The sequence below is a fragment of the Aotus nancymaae genome, unplaced genomic scaffold (assembly GCF_030222135.1).
Source record: "Aotus nancymaae isolate 86718 unplaced genomic scaffold, 86718_ANA_hifiasm-v0.15.2.pri h1tg000012l, whole genome shotgun sequence".
Lineage (NCBI taxonomy): Eukaryota > Metazoa > Chordata > Mammalia > Primates > Aotidae > Aotus > Aotus nancymaae.
In genome coordinates, this window is record NW_026988423.1 from 44,317,237 (window position 1) to 44,339,275 (window position 22,039).

The window sequence follows — 22,039 nt, forward strand, 5'->3', positions numbered from 1 at the left end:
GATGGAAAATATTCTTCGGGATATTATTCAGGAAAACTTTCCTAACCTAGTAAGGCAGGACAATACTCAACTCCAGGTAATACAGAGAACACCACAAAGATATTCCTCAAGTAGAGCAACCTGAGAAAGAAAAAAATGTACCATGTCCTTGTAAATAAATGATAAAACTGTTTCTTATATCATGTATAAGTGCTTACATCATGAACAAATCATTTACAGAGGTCAGAAAAACATGTGCCGTTTTGTATAAAAGGTAACTTAATTTCTTCATTATCATTTTTAACACCTTTGAGAAGAAGAGTATTCAAATTTGTCACATCAAAAAGTACAACCATTTGCCTAGACAGGTGCCACCTCAGCATCTTTTAAGTCAGTATGTATTTACACTTAAAAACATAATCCAACAAATAAGTTAAGTGTCAGTTTAAAAGCTTTCTTTTGGCAGTATGGAAAAATATCACAAGAACTTGAGTTTTATAACCAGACAAATGAAGGAATAAGCAGTTTGGTTTTGGAGCGATACATCTTTCCTATACAAGTATTATAATTATACTCTCAGAGTAAAAAGATTAGTTGCCTTCAATGGATTCTCAGAAAAAAAATATCCTATTATTTCCTCTCTACTAAAGAGTAACATCTTCCCATAATTACAGGAAAGCTGTGCATTAAGTTGTCTGCTCAGGAAGTACCATTTCCTAATAAGATGCAAACCTAATTCAGTCTCACCAAGCAAGAAATAAAGACTAAAGTTCTCACCTCTTCCCTATTTCATCTGTAGTTCTCAATAAGAGGCACTAAATGACAATCCATTAATCTAGAAATGCTCCTCAAAGCTCACTTTCATCTCAAGGTCCCCTCCCAGCTGAGATGGTCAGATTCAGTTTCTTTACCTGATAACAGGCAAAGGTGAAGATAAAGTAATTGTGATAGTTACAGGCATCTAGGATGGTAGGAAAGCAATCTCAACTATTCTTCAGACAAGCTTTTTGAACATCTACTGTGGTCATTAAACACTCATGTGTCACCTTTTACCAATGATCACATAACAGAAGGTACTTGTCCGGCTGATCCACAATGGACCACACCACTCCCTCTATGACAAATCCATCTAACCCCTCTCCTTTATATGTCTTCATATCACATGAAAACAAAATTTTAAAGAAAAAAAAAACATTAAAAACAAATAAATGTCTTCATAGAGCCTGTAAGTTACAGACTGACTCCAAAACAGCATTCCCTTCAGACTTACAGACTCTGTTACAGACCTCTACAACACTGTATTTGTGTTATTCATAAATTTAAAGAACTATGGAAACCAGAGGGAGGAGACTAAGAAATATTCAAGTCCAAATCCTTCATTTTCCAGATAAGCAGTTACCAGACAGTGACTTGTTTGGGATATCATAACAGCACAAGTGATTCTAAGAATACTAAAAATGAAAAGTTTTATGGCCTTATTTCCATTATCATCTTCTGTATTCCTTTTTTTTTTCTTTTGAGACAGAGTTGAGACAGAGTCTTGCTCTGTCGCCAGGCTGGACTGCAACCTCCACCTCCTGAGTTCAAGCAATGCTCCTGCCTCAGCCTCCCAAGTAGCTGGGACTACAGGTGTGCACCACCACACCCAGCTAATTTTTGTATTTGTTAGTAGAGACGGGGTTTCACCATGTTGGCCAGGATGTTCTTACTCTCTTGACCTCATGATCTGCCCGCCTGCCTCCCAAAGTGCTGGGATTACAGGTGTGAGCCACCATGCCCAGCCACTGCATTCCTTCTTAATAGAAACATAACATTTGATTGGATAGTATATTTTGGCATCAACACTTAAGATAAAATATTCTTTGTTTTTAGAAGTTTTACATAGGGCCAAAGATACAATTCATGCTTTCCTTTTCCATGATTCATTAAAAGTCAAAATACTTGCTTTTCAAATATGTTAACTAAAACAAAGATAGTTTTGATTTCAAATACCATTAGTACCAGAAAGTTGGCCATGAAATCCAAAAGCTACTCAAATTTAAGATGCATAAGCCCTAGTCTTCTTTTACAATCATAAAACTCTGTCACCAGAGGACCTTGAAAGTCTTAAAGAGTAGAAAGAATAATTTTGAGGACACATAATAGAAAAGTCAGACCATGTCTAGAAGGAAGAGATTCAAGGATGAGGATCCACAGCTTGGTGTTAACTCAGTAAGAAGCCTTCCTTCTTACTCTGCTGGGAGGGAAGGCATAGGGTAGAGGGTGTGGTTACATTGCAATCTCTCCACACTTGAGATTAATTACTTTTCTCACGTATCTCACAGAGAGGAGCATGAGTTAGGAGTTACAAATACCACAGGAACATCATCTTTCATAGAACCTAGCCTTTCCTCCCTGTCCTCAGCTCCCTATCAAGAAAAAAATAAATGAAACTTTATGCAAATATGGAAAACAGAGCAAGTCATGGAACCAGAGAGATCTGGGTCTAAACCTTGGCTCTTTCCCTCGTTTCCAAGGCCTCAAGACAGGTCACTTTATCTCTTTGAGCCCTAGTTGTTAAGTAACCATGATATTACCTACTAGGCAGTGTTGTTGTACAAATTACGGTTATACTATAAAAATGCCCTGACTGAATGTAGCATGGCATGCATTAGGTAAAAATTAATAATTACTATTATAACTCCAGTCTGGCATTTCAGGACACAAGTGTACCTTCAGAAACACTGTGCTGGTTGCCAGATTTAGGGCATTACCTTGGAAGCCTTTTGGGTCCATCTGAAACCCATCACCCCAGATGTTTTATCAGGGTTATATTCTTCACTACGTATGAGGCAGAATCCTGACACCAAACTGTCCACTGTATCTTATTGAGACTTTCAATCTTTCCAATCTTTTAACTTAACACCATCACCCAAATACACTCTTGATTCTTTTTAAGAGTGACTTCCAACCAGGCTGACTGTGTTCAAATAGGAGATTTCCTAAAACTACAAATTTTATCAGGTCCTAAAGAGTGACCAGAAATTTGGGTTTAGTAGCACTCACTGTATGATTCTAAAGATCTGTGAGCTTTGGGAACCACTGTTTTATTTGATCCCAGATCTCCCTGTCTCTGCAGAGAAACATCTGCAAACCAAAAATTACCTGTTCCACTTCTAATTAGCAGCACCTGCTCTGTAAACCACAATACCTTACTCTGCTTTCTTCAGTGACAGTCAATCCTACCCAATGGCCCTGCCAAAAACAAATAAAACACACCCAGGACACAGGCACTGAAGCCTCTGGATTTGTGCAGAAAAATTGCTATAAACAACTTTGTATCTCATTATTAATCCATCTCATGTGGGGATTTCCACAGGCAGAAAAGCTCCCCAAATGTCAAGAGCTATACTTTCTTGTGGATCATTGAAACCTAATTATTAACAGGCCAGTAAGCCTCACTATCAGACGTTTATACAATCAACAGATCACAAATATAGTCTTGAATTATAGGCCATAGAGAACAACTAAGACACCAAAAGGCAAATTCATTTCTTTGCCATTGCTCTCCCAGATGCCACAATATCTGAGCTTCCCAGGAAAATATAAATCTTATGCAAGGCACTTCTCACACTCCGGCAATCATTTTAGCACCTCAGATGCATGAGATGCACAATGTATGTGACAAAATCCACCTGTTCCATTTGTCCTAATTGCAAAGATCTCTCCCCTACAAGCCAGTCCATCTTGACAACTATTAAGACCAGTCTGCCCTCAATACTGTAATACTAGCATTAGGCTTTGTTAAACAGAGCACATCTGACTGAAAGGGCACCATGCTGAAGTTTCAAATCCTCATAAAAAGCACTGAGATTGGGTTTTAGATTCTTTTAAAAGCACACACACAGCTTTGTGCGACAACCACTTCAGCATCCCACCAAGGATATCTTCTCCACCTGTTAGGAAGAACGACAGAGGAGGAAGCACCTAAGGAAGAGATTTTGCAGCCACAGGAAAGAGCGAACCCAAGCTTACAGGAAAGAGCAAACCCAAGCTTCCTCACCTGTCTGAGTGCCTTCGGCATTTTCTTTCTCTTCCCGAGATGCTGGCAGAGATTGCGGTCATTTTCTCGATCTGAGCTGTAGTGGTGTGGGTGGCTGAGTCTGCTTTTCTTTGAATGAAAGGACAAGCCATTGGTAAGTGCTTCTCGTTTCTTCTTGGTCAGGGGCGTCTGGCGTTTCTCCACACGTTCCTGAGGCTTAAGTGCTACATCTTTCTGTAGAAAAGAAGACAGGGAAAGGGAAGTGGTGGTTACATAGGTATCTAGGGTCACACCCCAAATATAGGCTAAATATTAAAGAGTGCTACTACAAAGTGGGAGGGGGATAGGAAAGTGGGACATGAGAAGACCTAAAACTAAGAAACATGGCTCTCAATTTTCCTGAATCCTTAATGCCATCACAAATATATCTATATATCTATCTATATCTATATCTATATCTATATATGATAGATAGATATATCCTTCCTATTCTTATTGAGCAGAAAACTAAAATAAACAAAACACAAGTATATGCATTAAAAATGATTTCACTGCTGCCTGGGATAGTAGCTTTCTGTTTCGTTTGGTGCTGGGTCCAGCACACAATGACATTCCCCCAGGAAGCTCAATGCACTCATTTGTCAAGTTGGTACATCAATTATGTTTCAGAAAATGAGCACTAAGTGCATGCTCAATTCAAAAGAAATAACCCTCGACTGAATTTATCAGGTCCAGGTGGATGTGAACCAGCAAACTGTCTATTCGTATGATTAAAATGTTTCCTTAATGCATTATATTTTTACCACATTTTCCTCTAAGCATCCTTTATTTCCATTTTCTTTTCAAAATGTAACAACAATATTATCACCAAGATCAACGGCAACTTTTTATTTATTCTTGTGTGTGGCTGGGGATGCGGAGGTGGATAGGAAAGGAGAAATCAACGTCCTTGACTGGGGAACTGCATCTGTAGAAACTACAGGTGAGCATTTCAGGCTACATGACCTGATAGAGAGTTCTGTGCCTACAGGAAGCTCAGTACACACCAAGGCTGCAAAAGACCTTGGCTTTTAGTGTCCAGGCACTGACATTATTCATGAGGAGACGTGGAGTAAGTCACTGCAACTCTGAGACCATGTGCAAAATGGGCTCTCAGAACATCAAACAAACCACACACATGCAAATGTCCTCTCACATGTGAGAAATGATGCCCACGCTAAGCAATAAAATGAAAATGTTTTGGTACTCTGTTATTTAAAAACTAGTCGATCTAATCCTCTTAACACAGAAAGTCCTCCTTCATGAAGCCTCACCACAGTTCCTCAGTTTCTGCAGTTCTAAATGCACTTTTTAAAAAATTTTTAATTTCTAGGGTACATAGTAGGCCTATATACTTATGGCTTACATGAGATGTTTTGATACAAGCATGCAATGTGTAATAATCATATCAGGGTAAATGGGGTATCCATTACCTCAAACATGTATCTTTTGTATTACAAACAATCCAATTATATTCTTTCACTTATTTTTAAACGAACAATTAAATTATTTTTAACTATCTAAATGTACATTTAAAAATAAAACCAAAATAAAAATTTCCTTTTACTCATTTCTCCTCAAAATACCATTCTCTTTCCTTCCTTCCACATCCACTCTTCTCAAGATAACTGCTTCCCAGTATCCCAGCACTCCCAACTTTACATGCATGGTGCTCCCTGACATCTCTCCCCAAATCAGCCAGGCCTATTAGTTTGAAGCTTTGAGCCTTTTATGATCTGAATGTTTGTGTCTCCCTCAATTATTATATGTTTCTGAGACAGAGTTTCACTCTCGTTGCACAGGCTGGAGTACAATGGCATGATCTCAGCTCACTGCAACCTCTGCCTCCCGGGTTCAAGCAATTCTCCTCCCTCAGCCTTCTGAGTAGCTGGCCTTTGCATAAGCTGTTTTCTGTGTTCAGCCTTTCAGATCTAGGTCAAATATATATAGACGCCCGCCATCACACCCAGCTAATTTTTTTGTATTTTTAGTAGAGATAGGCTTTCACCATGTTGGTCAGGCTGGTCTCGATCTCCTGACCTCAGATGATCCACTGCTTTGGCCTCCCAAAGTGCTGGGATTACAGGCATGAGCCACCACACCCGGCTTTCCCCAAAATTTGTATGTTGAAATTCTTCCTAATCCCCATTTAGGAGATGGGGCCTTTGGGAGCTGATTGGATCATGAGTGTTTTGAAGGGGGTTAGTGCCCTTATAAAGGGGCTAAGGGAGTGTGTTTGCCCCTCCACCATGTGAGAACAGGCACCATCCATAAGGAACAAGCTCTCACCATACACAGAATCTACTGGTGCCTTAACCTTAGACTTCCCAGCCTCCAGAACTGTGAGAGATAAACGTTTTTGTTCATAAGCTACCCAGTTTATGACATTTTGCTATAGCAGCCTGGACAAACTAAGGCAGGCCTTTAAACTGATCTGCCTTGGCCTCAAAAGGCCTCCCTTACACACTCTTCCCTTTTCCAGTTCAACAACTCTTAGCAGTGTTGCCCACTCAGGGAGACCCTTCTTATAATGCAAAGCACTCTGTTCTCAGGCCTTCACTCATTCAACAAATATATTTTCTCTACTCAGTATATGCCAAGTAAAAACATAGCACTGACCTATATTTAGGATGGTGGGAGGAAAAGTCACCACCCTCACAGAGCCTAGAATTTACAGGACAAATACTAATCAAATCACAAAAATATATGATTGCAAACTGAGTCAGCAGTGCTATAGGATAGGCTGAGGGTGCTAACACTAAGGGAAATGATCTAGTCCAAAGTAGAGAGTTAGAGCTGAGAAAATGACTGCCATATGACCTAGATCTGAAAGGCTGAACAGAGATAACAGCTTGTGCAAAGGGCTTGAGGCAGCTGGGTGCATAACCTCTTGAAAGAATGTGAAAGAGGGCAGGGACTAAGTAGTTCATCTGAGTAATCCCAGTGCTTCACATAAGCCAGGTAAATAGTAGGTGGTCAATATATTGGTCAATAAATACATAAATCAAGGAGTCAACTAGTTAAAACATCCAAACCTATAAAGCACAATACTGATTTTTAAATAGCCTAAGCTGTCTCTAATATACAGTGCAGCAAGCTAGAAAAGGTGATAGAAGAAGGAAACCAAGGAATCTAGCACGCAATGCTGGTATACACAAAGGATCACAGCAAACAGCAAGAAATCCCAGAAAATGGGAAAGGCCTTATCCTTAGAGCAAGAAGATATCAAAGATAACAGTCTTCAAGGCAAATAAGTGGCTTCTGGTCTAACTTCTGGCTGCTACCACTACAGACGATTAACCATCTGCCATCAGAGAGGTAGCTCTCCTGAGGCAATGAGAATGTGGTGAAAACTGTTCTAGGGGACAAGTAGGGATCAAAGCAAGCACACATGGCCACTAATTTCACAGCCTAGACCTTGCATGCTATGCCTAACACATAGTAAATGTTCAATGAATGGCTGCTGAATTGAATTGCTGTGTCCAGTGTCCCCAACCTCAGTTAGTTACGCCAAGCATCTGCTCAGCTCAAAAATGTTCTCTGTTTAGTCTCACATTTAACCGAAACAGCTGCCATAAAAAGACACTCAAGAATAATGGCAACACTAGCAAAAGGAGCCAGGTGAGTTCCATCATGAGCTGCTTCTATATTATGTGATTAAATTGTACCACTTCTAAGTGTAATAAAAAAACTCCCCACGGGGTAAAAACTCCTTTCTTTGTCACACAACCCACCTACTGCCCTGCATCATATGCATGTAGAGTATCAGATTAATAAACAAATGATATGTAATAATGTATCCACTATGCTTTTAAAAAAATCATGCCATTCTCTTTGGAGACCAAATCTTTCATACTGAAGGTGCTTCCAAAGTATATTGAAAATTATGTGCAATTCCATACAAATGTGAATTAATATTTATGAGAGTATGTTATAATTTTTTCCAAATCCATTTTATTTTCATGTAGCATATTAATAAAGAAATTCTCACTGCACTGCAGAATAGCTACACAGAGCAAATGGACCCCATGCCGTGACATTAGCTTGTAAGAGATCTGCTGAAGTCTTAGCAGCAGTAGTACAATCATCTTAGCGCCAATTAATATTGAGATTTTCCACTCTGGGGGAGGGAAGAAGAGAAAGAGAATCAAAGTAAGAGATCTGCTGAAGTCTTAGCAGCAGTAGTACAATCATCTTAGCGCCAATTAATATTGAGATTTTCCACTCTGGGGGAGGGAAGAAGAGAAAGAGAATCAAAGTGTGTCTAGAGGTGGTGGCTTAAGAGGTAAGAGGAAATGAAGAGTCTATAAAAACTTTTTATTATGTAAGAGGTTTATATTTTCAAAGACTAGAGATTATCTTTATTTTTTTCAAAGATAGATCTTTATTTATAAATTACTATACAGACATTTTGGTACAAATCCTGAATAAACCAGACCACTGTTTGTTTATTCCCTTTATAAACATATACTGACTGCTTACTATGTATAAAGTAAAATAATCATTTTTTTCATTGACTGCCTTGGGGGAAAATGAAAATAATTATCCATTATAAGCATTAAGAATCAAAGATACAGAGCAAAGCTCCGTCTCAAAAAAAAAAAAAAAAAAGAATCAAAGATAAAGATTAATCATAAACTAATCATCTTATCAACATTCATAAGGGTTGTGTACATGGCTACATGCATGTGTAAGTGTGTATAGATATCTACCCATTAATGCTTTCCTTTACCACCAACCAATCAGTAGTACTAATTAAAGAATTTCCTCAAAGAAACCTGGGCAATCTCTAGTATTGCCATAATATGGGGAGGAAAATTATCTGGTATAAAAATAACTTTTGGGGATCAATGAATGTCAATTTTCAAAGGCCTGTTGATTCATTCATCTACCAGGATCTAGGCTAGTGGGTCACAAGAGAAACTGTCCATCAGTAATACCTGCAGAATTTTTTGAAAATAAGATGACTGTACCCCATATTCTGTAAAGAAAGCATGCAAATGAATGGAGAAGAGTGGCTGAATATGCCACCCAGAAACATGCTACTTAGGCCTAAGGATTATTTTAAGCTAAAAGCACTTGAAAAACAACAGATACAAAAGCAAGAGAAGAAAACAAACATTATCACAAGAAAGACCTGACATGGGAGAAAACTTTCATGTGAAAGATGATCTCCCTATAGTAGGAAAGAAGAAATTTTCTCATTTCCAGAGATGGGGTGTCCAGACAGAAAAATTTGTACCAACAGATCTTATCAAATTAACTCTTATCTTTCTTTAGCCTCACCACTTATTTTAGTTACTTTTCTACAACTGCCACTCTGTTCAACCTACTAAATAAGCATTTAAGATTTCCCACTTCTTTGGAACTTCATTTTCCTATGGGGGCTCCCTTATGCATGTAAAAATCCATATGCTTTTCTTCTGTTAATCTACTTACATCAATTTAATACTCAGGCTCAGCCAGAGACCCTAACAGGGTAAAGATAAAAAACTGCCTCCCCTACACAAGCACTAGGAGAGAAAGGCAGGAGGGCAGAAGGATAAGAAAGAAATCTGGAAAAAAAATGCTTTAAGGCATTCATTTGACAATCATAGAAGAAGCAGGAAAGAAAGCAGGAAAGCCAGGGAGCCACCAAAAGGAGGCTGGCCGAGAGGCAAAAAGATTTAGACATATTGGCTAGAAATAGAGGGGGTAAGCGTACAAGCCATGCACAACAGATGTGAATAGGTTTTGAGAATAGTTGAAATTATGTGATTTTTAGGTCACTGGCAATGGAGGGCAGGGTCACAGCAGCACATAAGTGGAGAGGCTCAGAGACTGACAAAGGCAATTTCCTTCAACACCCAGCCTTCTTCAAAATAGGCGATCTTGCTCTTGACTTTCCCTTCTCCCAAATTACAATCTTCCACCGAAGGCCTCCTCGCCACTCTTGAATTTCAAAATGAGATGGTTCAGTGTTGGGCAAACTAAGGGAGAGTAACAAACTGCAGATGAAACACTATGTAGGCTGCAGGGCTCCATTTGCTGATTACAGATGAAGCCAGAGACAACAGAAAATGAGGCACAATTTGTCTGCCTTGCATGAAGTGGGTTATAGAAAGTCTGCATCTGATTTTTCCAAGCAAACTAACCTGAGGGCAGTTCATCACTTACAAAGCATTTGTGGTATATGTGTCTGCATGTGTCCGTATGTGTGTATATGCGTGAGAGGGGCTTGCAATTTAAACAGAACCTCTTTTGTTAGTTATCTGAGCTTAGGACCTTAAAGAAAATAACAAAGAAGTCAAGATAAAAAGAAAAAAGTACTTTGCCTGTCCCCATCAAATGACATAATGGCTGTGTGCTGTCATTGCGATCTGTCAAGTCGAAATGGTTTATTGTATACCATTTGTACTTGTTTTTAAATGGTTTTACAAATACTGATTCTACCGATAACGAGTCTCCAGTGATAAGAAATGAAAAATTAGAAAACTACAAACTACATAGATATGCTCATACCAGTCTCCTACTTTGGACTTTTGAGCAAATGGACTTTACGAACAGATTTTCAGAGCCAAAACTTTTAGAAAGTAGAGAAGACTACTATGTGTAGGAATTTACAAAGCATCCAGGATGGCATTCAAACATTAATCCCTAAGGTTCACACCTTTTAAAAACAAATATCAAAATACCTACTATGTGCATTGCATACATGTTGCCATCTATTGGAAATATCTGAGAAAGAATTCCTAAACTCAGGCTGCTTATCCAGGGAAACAGGCAAATCAGTGAACTATTATAGCAAAGTAGGTTAGAGGAGGAGCAAGTCAGGTGCTCTGTACTGCCATCTTTCACACCACATTAAAACTGCATCACTGTATTGGCATAAAGATAGAAAAACAAATCAAAGGAAAAGAATAGTCCAGAAAGAGACCCACATATAAATCAACAACTGATTTTCAGGTAAAAGCTATTCTACAGAGAAATAAGCCTTTTAAACAAATGGTGATAGAATAGGTACTCGTGCAAAATTAATTTTCACCCATAATTGAATATAAACAGAAAAAAAACTAACACAAACTTTATTATAAACCTAAATGTAAAACCTAAAACCATAAAACTTCTAAGAGAAAACTCACGTAATCTTGGGTTAGGCTAAGATTTCTTAGGTATGATACCAAAGGCATAATCCATAAAAGAATAAATTGATAAATTATACTTCACCAAAAATTAAAATTTTGCTCTTCAAAAGGCACTGTTGAGAAAACAAAGTGACCGTTCTGTGAGTTACCAGGAGAGTAAAAAAATACATAGACAAGCCACAGAATGAAACAATACTTAAAAAATGTACATCTGATGATAAGTTTTGTATACAGAATATATTAATATAATAAATTATCAGGCCAGGCGCAGTGGCTCACACCTGTAATCCCAGCACTTTAGGAGGTCGAGGCAGGTAGATCAGGTAGACTGCCTGAGGTTAGGAGTTCGAGACCAGACTGGCCAACATGGCAAAAGCCCGTCTCTACTAAAAATACAAAAAATTAGGCCGGCGTGGTGGTATGTGCCTGTAGTCCCAGCAACTCAGGAGGCTGAGCAGGAGAATCTCTTGAACCCAGGAGGCGGAGGTTGCAATAAGCTGAGATTGCGCCACTGCTCACCAGCCTGGGCGACAGACTGAGACTCCATCTAAAAAAAAAAAAAAAAATTCCCAAAACTAAAAAAGAAAACAATCCAATATTTTAAAAAGACAAAAGATTCAAACAAATACTTTGCTAAAGAAGATATCTGTCTGGGAAGTGAATGAATACATAAGAAGATTCTTAACATCAGTAGTCATTAGGGAAACAGAACTTAAAACCACAATGAGATACCACTACATACACATAACACGGCTGAAATAAAAAAGAATGACCCTACCAAGAGTGGGCAAGGATGCAGAGGACACTCATACATATACTACTGATAAGAATATGAAATAGTACAACCACTTTGGAAGACAGTTTGGTGGTTTCTTTAAAAGTTCTGAGTACAACAACCATATTATCCAACCATTCTACTCCTAGGTATTTGCCCAAGAGATATTAAAGTACACGTCTACATAAAGAGCTACAGATGAATGCTCCTAGCAGATGTGCAATGCTTCTAAAACTGCAAACAACCCAAATGTACATCAATAGGTGAATGGATAAACAAACTGTGGTTGTAACCATTCAATGGAATACTACTCAGCAATAAAAAGAGATAACCTCCTGGTACAGGTGACATGAATACAGCTCAAAATAAGTATGCCAAGTGAAAGAAATCAGACAGAAAAGATTATATTCTGTATGATTCCACATATATAAAATCCTAGGAAATATGAACTAATTGATAGCATTAGCAAACAGGCTAGTGGGTTCCTGGGAGAGATAGGAAAAAGGGATTATAAATGGACATAAGGAAACTTTTAAGGTGATGAACATGTTCACTGTCTTGAATGTAGCAATACTTTCACGGGTATATACACGTGTCAAAACTCATCAAATTGTACACTGTTTGTACAGTTTACTGGAATGTAAATTATACTTCAACAAAGCTGGTTTTTAAAAAAACAGGAGCCCTTGCCATCATGCGCAACTGGCATAAAAATCATTCCTAATAACTAGATTACATTCAGTGTCCATTAAAGAAAAAACTCCTATTTTTGCATCCTAAAGCCAAGGGATGACCACAGTCTGGGAGGACTGGCTTTAGGCCATAATGTAGCCATGAAATTTCCACTGTAGACAACTCAGTTGTAAACATGGATGTCTTAGACTGAGGAGCAGTGCTTGGCCTTTACATCACTTTCAGTGACAAGGTATTGTTTCTTTTTTTTTCTTCACTTTTAACCACCAGTTCCCAGTTATTATTCAGAGGCTAACCTCTTATAAAGTTTTCTTATCTTTCTATCTGGTAGCCTGATTACTGTTTGGCCACATCCGCTCCTCTCATGAGCACGTTAGCCAATAAGCAAAGAAAGAAAACATAAATAAATGTTACTGTTTCTAGAGGCAAAAGAATTGAGGCAGTTTATTAAAACATACTTAATGTACATAATGATATACATATGGAATCTAAATAAAGATAAGAGGGACAAGGGTTAAAAAAACAGATCAAGGCGAGGTGTGGTGTCTAACGCCTGTAATCTCAGCACTTTGGGAGGCCAAGGTGGGTGGATCACGAGGTCAGGAGTTCAAGACCAGCTTGGCCAACATTATGAAACCCTGTCTCTACTAAAAATACAAAAATTAGCTGGGAATGGTGGTGGGTTCCTGTAATCCCAGTTACTTGGGAGGCTGAGGCAGGAGAATTGTTTGAACCCGAGAGGCAGAGGTTGCAGTGAGCTGAGATCCAGCCTTTGCACTCCAGCCTGGGCGGTGGGGCAAGACTCTGTATTAAAAAAAAAAAAATCAGGTATAGATAAATTCAATACATAAAAGCCACCTGTCAATGGTGCAGCGCCACTGTCAAAGGGGAGAAGAGAACAAAACAAAAAAAAAACAAAGCCAGACACTGAGAAGCTCTCCTAAACTCAGCTATGGGCTGAGGTCACGACTATCAGTTTAAGTGAGATTTCTGCACACTCCGTGAATTGAAAACATCCCAGCAGTCTCCCATTCCCATAGATAATTCAGAGTTGGCTGCTGTTAGACCTTAACACACTCAAAGTGGTTGAGTCCCTGGCAACCAGATGCTATTGCTTAAAACAGTTTAGGCTCTCAGCCCTGAAGGATTCCTAAAATTGGATTACAGTCCCTCCAGATAATCTGAGAAATACAGCATGACAAAAAGGAAACCTTAAAAAAATATTAACTCCTCCATAACAACAACATTCTGAAAGCTGAGCACAGCACGACTGAGGCAGAAAATCTCATCAGTGAGCGCTTAAGGGCAATAACGTACACAAAGGGCGAGTCCAAAAAGGCAAAAAGAACCACACAACAGAAGACAATATAATGGCAGCCAGAAGAGAAACTGAGCACCATATAATTCTCAGGCCTCTCCAAGGACAGAAGCCTGGTTTGCTAACTGAAGAAAGGCAAACAGAACACTCAAATTTCTATGGCTTCTTCTCCCACTCAAATCTACTCCACTAAAGCAACACATACACACAGTTGAGAGGCTGTATAATTCTAATAATACTTGCTTTAATTAACCATTATTCTTTTTACATGTAATATGTTCTTTTTTATAAAATCTGACCAGACATTTTTCCAAAGAAGACATACAAATAGCCAACAAGTACATGAAAATATGCTCAACATCATTAGTCATCTGAGATATGCAAATCAAAACTGCAATGAGATGTCATCTTGCACCTGTTAGGATGGGTATTATCAAAAAGACAAGAGGTACTTGTCAGTGGGGGTATGGAAAATGGGAATCACTGCACACTGTTGGTGGCAATGTAAACTGAAACAACCATTATTCATTTTTTGACTAGGCATTATATGCAAAAGGTAGGAAAAGAATTAAGGAACTTATTATTACACTGTATCAAAATATTGGTAACTGGGTCTTCCTGGTAATACTCAGAATGACCTCCATAAGGATGAAGGCTATGACTTCATCATGCGAGAATTCCTAGCAGAGAACAGAGTAGAGGGCACACAGAACCTGTTTATAAAAGAATGAATTAGTCCCAGCTACTTGGGAGGCTTTGGCTAGACAACTGCTTGAGTCCAGGAGTTCAAGAACCCTAAGGAACAAAGCAAGACCCCATCTCTAAAAACAAAAACTTAAAAAACAATGAACTTGTGAAATTAGGATGCCCTGAATGTCCTCTCATTCTGAACCTGTTCCGCCCCCATGCTATGAATTGTACTACTCCATCTCTCTTCCCCTCTCAGACTTCCATCTAAGACTTTCAAACACATTACCTAATTATGTCTGTTACAGTTTATTTGTCCCCTCCAAGCCTCATGTTGAAATATCCCCAATGGCTGGGCACAGTGGCTCATGCCTGTAAGAGGCTGAGGCGGGTAGATTGCCTGAGCTCAGGAGTTCAAGAACATCCTGGGCAACACGGCGAAACTCTGTTTCTACGAAAATACAAAAATTTAGCTGGGTGTGGTGGCATAGTCCCAGCTACTCCAGAGACTGAGGCAGGAGAATCGCCTGAACCTGGGAGGCAAAGATTGCAGTGAGCTGAGCCCGTGCCACTGCACTCCAGCCTGGGTGACAGAATGAGACTCTGTCTCCAAAAACAAAAAAAAAATCCACAATGTTGGAGGCGGGGCCTAAGAGGAGCTATTTGGTTCATGGGATTAGATCCTTCATGTATAGATTAATGCCCTCCTTCATGTCTAACTCTAATAGAACTAAGAGAGGTTCTCACTTTCATTAGTTCCCACAAGAGCTGGTTGTTTAAAATCTGGCTACCTCCCCTCCAACCTCTTGCTTCCTCTCTCATCATGTGATCTCTGCATATACTGGCTCCCCTTTGCCATCCATCAAGAGTGGAAGCAGCATGAGGACTCCACCAGAAGCCAAGAATATGCCAGCACCATTCTTCTTGTACAGTCTGCAGAATCCTGAGTGAAATAAACCTCTTTTCCTGATAAATTACTAGCCTCTGGTATTCCTTTTTCTTGTTTTTATTTTTATTTTTTTGTAGAGACAAGGTCTTGCTGTGTTTCTCAGGTTGCTCTCTAACTCTGGCCTCAGGCTATATCCTCTCACCTTGGCCTCCTCAAGTGTTGGGATTACAGGTATGAGCCACTGCACCTAGCCCTAAGTACTCCTTTGGAACAACACAAAAACTGACTAAGACATATTCCCACAACCACATCCTGAACAAACCATTACTATTCCCCTATATGCTAAAGAGGAGATGAACAGATGCCTAGAAATAACGTAAGTCACCTTATTAAGTCCAAGAGAAGCAATAAATAAATAAATAAAGAGGCCGATGAAAAATATGTTAGTTCTAAACATCTTTTTTGTGGCCTGATATCAAGGCCAAATTATGATTTACCAGGTCTCAGTACCTCACACTAGTCATAGAAAAATCAAAATTAGTTGATTCTATCATACAGTTATTCCAGACAACCCTGATCAGCCAATGAAAACCTATTCAGATCTTCAAATTGATCCAAATTAGTAATAAAGCACACATTTTCCTTTTCTTCCCTAAAAATGTTTCAATTTCTTCTCTTCCCCAGGTATTCACATAGTATCACACCTTCATTTTAAGTGAACAATGTCTCTAGAAGAATTCAGCAACTAGTTTACTATTGTAGTTACTACAAGTGATAACTGTTAAATGATTACTTCTCTGTCCTGGAGGAGACCTGAAGAATAGAAAGTTATTCTAAGCTTCCATTCAGCAGCCTTCTCTGAGTTTCTACTAACTTTTTTGTTTTGTTTTGTTTTGTTTTTATGAGACAAAGTCTTGCTCTGTTGCCCAGGTTGGAGTGCAATGGCACAATCTCAGCTCACTGCAACCTCCAACTCCTGAATTCAAGTAATTCTCTTGTCTCAGCCTCCCCTGTAGCTGGGATTACAGGCATATGCCACCACACCTGGCTAATTTTTTGTATTTTTTAGTAGAGACAGGGTTTCACCATGTTGGCCAGGCTGCTCTCAAACTCCTGACCTCAAGTGATCCACCTACCTCAGCCTCCCAAAGTGTTGACATTACAGGCATGAGCCACCACACCCAGCCCCAGGAAGACCACCAGTAAGTATTTCTAGCTCTGGCTTTTAAGAAATCAAATCTGGCTGTGCACGGTGGTTCACACCTGTAATCCTAATACTTTAGGAGGCCAAGGTAGATGGATCGGCTTAAGCCCAGGAATTCAAGACCAGCCTGGGCAACACAGTGAGACCCGGTCTCTAGAAAATATTTTTTAAGTTAGCTGGGTGTAGTGGGGTGTGCTTTTAGTCCCACCTATTCAGGAGGCTGAGGCAGGAGGACTGACTGAGCCTGCAGTAAGCCATGATCACACCACTGCATTCTGGCCTCAGTGCCAGAATGAGAACCTGTCACACACACACACACAAAGAAGTCAAATCTGCATTAACAGACAGCAGAGAACATCTTGATATCTGACTTTGGTTAAGGTTAGTCGTGTTGTCCTAGAGGCAGGAGTGGTGGCTAGAAGTAAAAAAACTACTTCCCAGAGTGGCCCAGTTAGGAAAACAAAATGACATGAAAGGTAGGAAAGAGAGGAACATTCTGTCCCCTCAGCAGACAAGAAACAATTTTATGAAAGGCAATTTAATGTTTAGGACTATTCTGTGGCAGAAAAAGCAACTTCTGGCAAAATTTGTGTTATATGGCTCTGAATATAAATGCAGTTTTACACAGCATATCAGGAAGTGTGTATATATATATGTGAGACAGTCCCTTTACGACTCAAGTTTTTCAAGTAGTTTTGTCATGTTTCTAAAGAACTATGAAATAATTCTGTAACTTTTTTAAGATGGAGTCTCGATCTGTCACCCAGGCTGGAGTGTAGTGGCGTGTTCTCGGTTCACTGCAACCTTCACCTCCCAGGTTCAAGCGATTCTCCTGCCTCAGCCTCCTGAGTAACTGAGACTACAGGTGCATGCCACCATGCCCGGCTAATTTTTTTATTTTTAGTAGAGACGAGGTTTCACCATGTTAGCCAGGATGCTCTCAATCTCCTGACCTCGTGATCTGCCCACCTTGCCCTCCCAAAGTGCTGGCATTACTGACATGAGCCACCACGCCTGGCCAATTCTGTAACTTTCTTCCAACTTTCCAGAAACTGTTGTCAACTTCCCATTGAATATGTGCAGGCATTCTTTCTTTTACAGAGCAGTGGCATAGAGAACGAACAAGAACAAGTGCATATATGCCTGTTAGTACGCCACAAACAACTGCTACATTGTTTCTCAACCTAATTTTGATTGGCTTCTCAAGGGCAGAGACCAATCTACCTCAATACCCATAAATGTAGGGTCCTCCTCTTAGGTTCCTTCAACCTCTTTAATGTCAACATCCTGGGAGGCTATTTAGCACACAGAAAATGATCAACAGATGTAACATAGAATTCATCAATTCAGTTGAGGATTTGCCTCCTGAGCACATTTTCCAGCCTTTTAAATATCTCTGGGAGACTTCTCTTATGTAATACATACTCTTCAAGCTCTCTTGTCCTAACTGGGTTTTGATTTGAGAACTAATCATAATTTACTGAAAGGTCAGACCACTTCTGGATATAAAGCAAGGACTAATTTATCTTTTTCATAACCACTAATATCTGCACAACAACTCACCATTAAAAAAGGTTTATGGTATCTTTTAAAATAATCATCTCATTGAATTATCTAATAGCTCTCTAAGCAGGTACCATCACTTTTATTTTATACATGAGGAAGCTAAGGCTTGGTAAACAAGTGACTTTCCAAAGTGAGACAGTCAGCAACTAGCAACACACCCAGAGTCCCTTGGCTCTCATCCTTCCTCCATCACCTAACACCACATCATTACAGATTTATTTCTAAGTGCCAAGATTATGGTCTTTTATTGAACGGAAATTTTAAATTAAAATTTACTATTGTCTCATTATAAAAATCCTTCCATGCACCTTCACTTCCCCCTGCCCCTGAAGTGTAATTAGGGAAAGGCTATGCCTCCTAAGTCAATTATCTCAACTCCTTCTGAAAAAAATCATACTGTCAATAAAAATCTGGACAGAAATGAAAGCTTTGGCTTTTCTGCAAAACTGACAACGTTCATCGTTTCATTGCAGAGGTGAAAAGTGGCAGGGAATGACATCTCTCCAACCTTAAAAAAAATAAGAAGTTGTAAATATACTTCAAACCCTGAATTCCACATGTTCTGCCTATGTGACTCAATAAATATTAATGAATGATGATGAAAGCTATAAATACTCGAAGGCACAAAAAGTAGAAATTCCTGTTCAGCATATATTGCAAATAACCTATCACTATATGAGAAACATATATGGGTTTCATGGAAAGTTTTCCAAGTCTTAGAGCTTGTTCACACAGCTATGACTCTGTACTTACCCTCCCTCTCTCTCAATCTTCACGCTCAGTCTTCTATTACAGGATTTATCCAGACAGAATTTTCTTTCCCTTAGCATCACATAGGTAAAAATAAAACAAAAACTATCATGCAGGTTTTCAGAGACACAGAAAAGTGCTTAAGATGTACCCAACGACCTGAGAAACAGACCAAATAAACTCCTCAAGTTATATCTGCAGTGAGAATAAATTAGACCCCACAATTATGGTTGAGGTAAGAGAAGAGACTGTCTGTCCTTTCAGTTGGCAACTACATTGACTTGAAAGATGAAAGGCAGTGTCAGTTTGCACAAGGGAATCAGAAGCTGTAAGGCAATTAGGTCATGCAAAGATGTCCAGATTTTTACCTAGTTTCTTGAACAAGCCACAGGCTTGTCTCTATACCAAAGCTTCCTATAGATAGATTTAGTGATGTTTAGGTACTTACTGGTTCCATCAGATTTGATAACGGAATCAATCTCTCCTTTTAGAAGCTCTGGGTTAATGGTAAAGTTTATTAAACTGCAGGCAGTCATTCAGAAAAGATCAATAGAGACATGATTATAGGGTAACCAGAGGATTAAACATGAGATTTATCACAAAATTAAACTGAATTAAATGTTCTCTGATAGCACTTGAAATGCTGTCGATACTTTTAACTCATAATCTATGCTTTCTGTGTTTATCTAATAGGCAATAGAGATGTATGATTTGAGAAAATGACTGCTATATAAAAACATAAGCCAAAAAGATTTGCTGAGAACAGTAAGGATGCTTTCTGAAAATGTCCTCTCATTTTTCAGGAGTTGCATTTTAGTTTATCTCTAAGAGATGTCCCAATGAGCTCAGCAGAGTTTTGCGTTACTAAGTACATAACTTATTCCATCCATGTCTAAAGCATGCCTATACATCCTCACAGGTGTCTTGTCTTAGAAACTGTACCCACAGATAACACACGTTAAAACCATTTCCTCATGCTCTCACAAAGAAGCATGTGTTATGACATTGGCTTTTGGTCCCATGTAAGGAAGTGGTCTGGAGGATGTCATCTGGATGTAGGGAAATCAACCCTTCTCCATCCCAGGAGGATTTATTGATGTCACCACAGGCTCAGCAAATTATATTCATAAAGGTGAAATTCCCATCACAGCCTATGAAAACAACTGACTAAACAAACTGGCCACCGCACATACTTGTAATCGGCAGAGGAGTCAATACACATGGCGGCTATTAAAACTGACATCAATAGCACAGTGAGAGAGAACAGCTCTGCAGGACCTGAAATTATAAAGGCCAGGCCTGCTGTGTGAGGTTGGGAGGGTGTGTACGTGAGCAGATGGGTTAGTCGGGAAATCAGTTTGGGAGCAAATTTTGAGCCTGTGGTTTAAACTGTACCTTGGATGGCAGTATGTTTGAGGGAGATTTTCCTTTTTCCCATGTCCAGTTTCTATCTTATTGCTAGCACACTTTGTCCCAAAGATGACATCGACCCTGCTCTGATGACCAGCAGACTCTGGTGATTTCAACAGTAATCCAATATGACAGCTGTTTTGTCAAGAGGGAGAAGAGCTGGGTTGGAAATAAGATGCTGACGCTGATACTACCCTGCAGTTTTATCATTCCCTCATCAGCATACTGATTTACACAAAGCAATCAGTTTTCTCCTCAGCAGTTATCTAACCTTATAGCACCATTGAGTACTATGGATAGTCCCAAATACTTCTCAGTTCTTTGGGAATAAGAATATCTTCCTGCCTGCTGAAGGAAAAAAAAATAGGAACTCTACGCTCCACCCCAAAGCTGAGGCTGCTTTGAAGTAGACAAAGTCAAGCCTACTTAAATTCAGGCTCCTTTAAAAATCCAATCAGTTTCTTAGATTACTACCCACCATAGAAACTTCATTCCAAGAAAAACAGACCACTTCAAGGCTGTCCATACTCTTTACTGGTGGTGGTTACATCTGAGTCTGAGAACTGGCTTTCCCACTTTCTAGCTTTTCAAACTTGAACAAATGCCTTGGCCCTTCTAAGCCTCCATTTCTTCTCCTGGAATACAGGAATAAAAAGTTCCATGAAATCTGTGGAAAGTGCTTAGGATATTTTCTGGTATAGATCGTAAATAGATTATAAAGAAATTATGTGAGGAATTCCTCTTCCTGACTGATACAATCATACCTTTAGTCATTAAAGGTATGACTAAAAGGGAAACTGTTAGTTATTTTAAAAGGTAAAATTTGGCATTGGAGGAATAATGTGGGATCTATTCTCCATATATTCCCCACAAGATTGTGGTTTACTGAGTGTCACTGAATGTGCCAAGCAACGTACTGGATATTTTATTTATAATACCTCCTTTAATTACCACAATACCTTGTGAAGCTTCAGTTTTCTCATATATAAAATAGAACTAATAATATCACCTAACTTATAAAGCAGCTATTAGATAATATAATGCCGAGATTATATAAGTAGCTCAAAATTAATTATTTTATAACATAATAATTATAAAAATTATTATGTTCCATAGCTATGTGACATTCCCAAGGTCACATAGCTATGGAGACAATACCAGGACTCAACACAGACCTGCATGGCTCTAGCATTCATGTCCTCATTCACATGAACAGAACTGAATGCAGAAGGCTGGAATGCAGTCTGAGCATGACCCAGGACTTATAATGTGCCTTGGGGTTGAATGTTACCATACTTCTCTATTCCATGTTTGGTTTCATTTTTCAGATGGCTGTATTATTTGGTCTATTTTTTACTTTTTTTAAAAATTATTTACTTATTTATCACACTGAGATGGGATCTCACTCTGTTGCCTAGGCTGGTCTCAAACTCCTGGGCTCAAGCGATTCTCTCACCTCAGCCTCCCAAAGTGCTGGGATTACAGGCGTGAGCCAGCAAGCCCAGCCTATCACTTGGCCTATTTCTCTCCTTTTGAGACAGTTTCGCTCTTGTTGCCCAGGCTGGAGTGCAGTGGTGCGATTTC

At 39.2% G+C, this 22,039-nt stretch overlaps 1 protein-coding gene across 4 annotated transcripts in view; it reads right to left on the bottom strand.

Moving 5' to 3' along the window:
- The window catches only part of AUTS2 (activator of transcription and developmental regulator AUTS2), a 1,219,271-nt gene that overhangs the window by 897,684 nt on the left and 299,548 nt on the right, over nt 1–22,039 (bottom strand). For all 4 annotated transcript variants that reach the window (XM_012449080.3, XM_064375625.1, XM_064375624.1 and 1 more), the window contains exon 2: nt 4,022–4,234. In XM_012449080.3, coding sequence (XP_012304503.3) covers nt 4,022–4,234 — 213 coding nt within the window. The remainder of the gene's footprint in view (nt 1–4,021; nt 4,235–22,039) is intronic.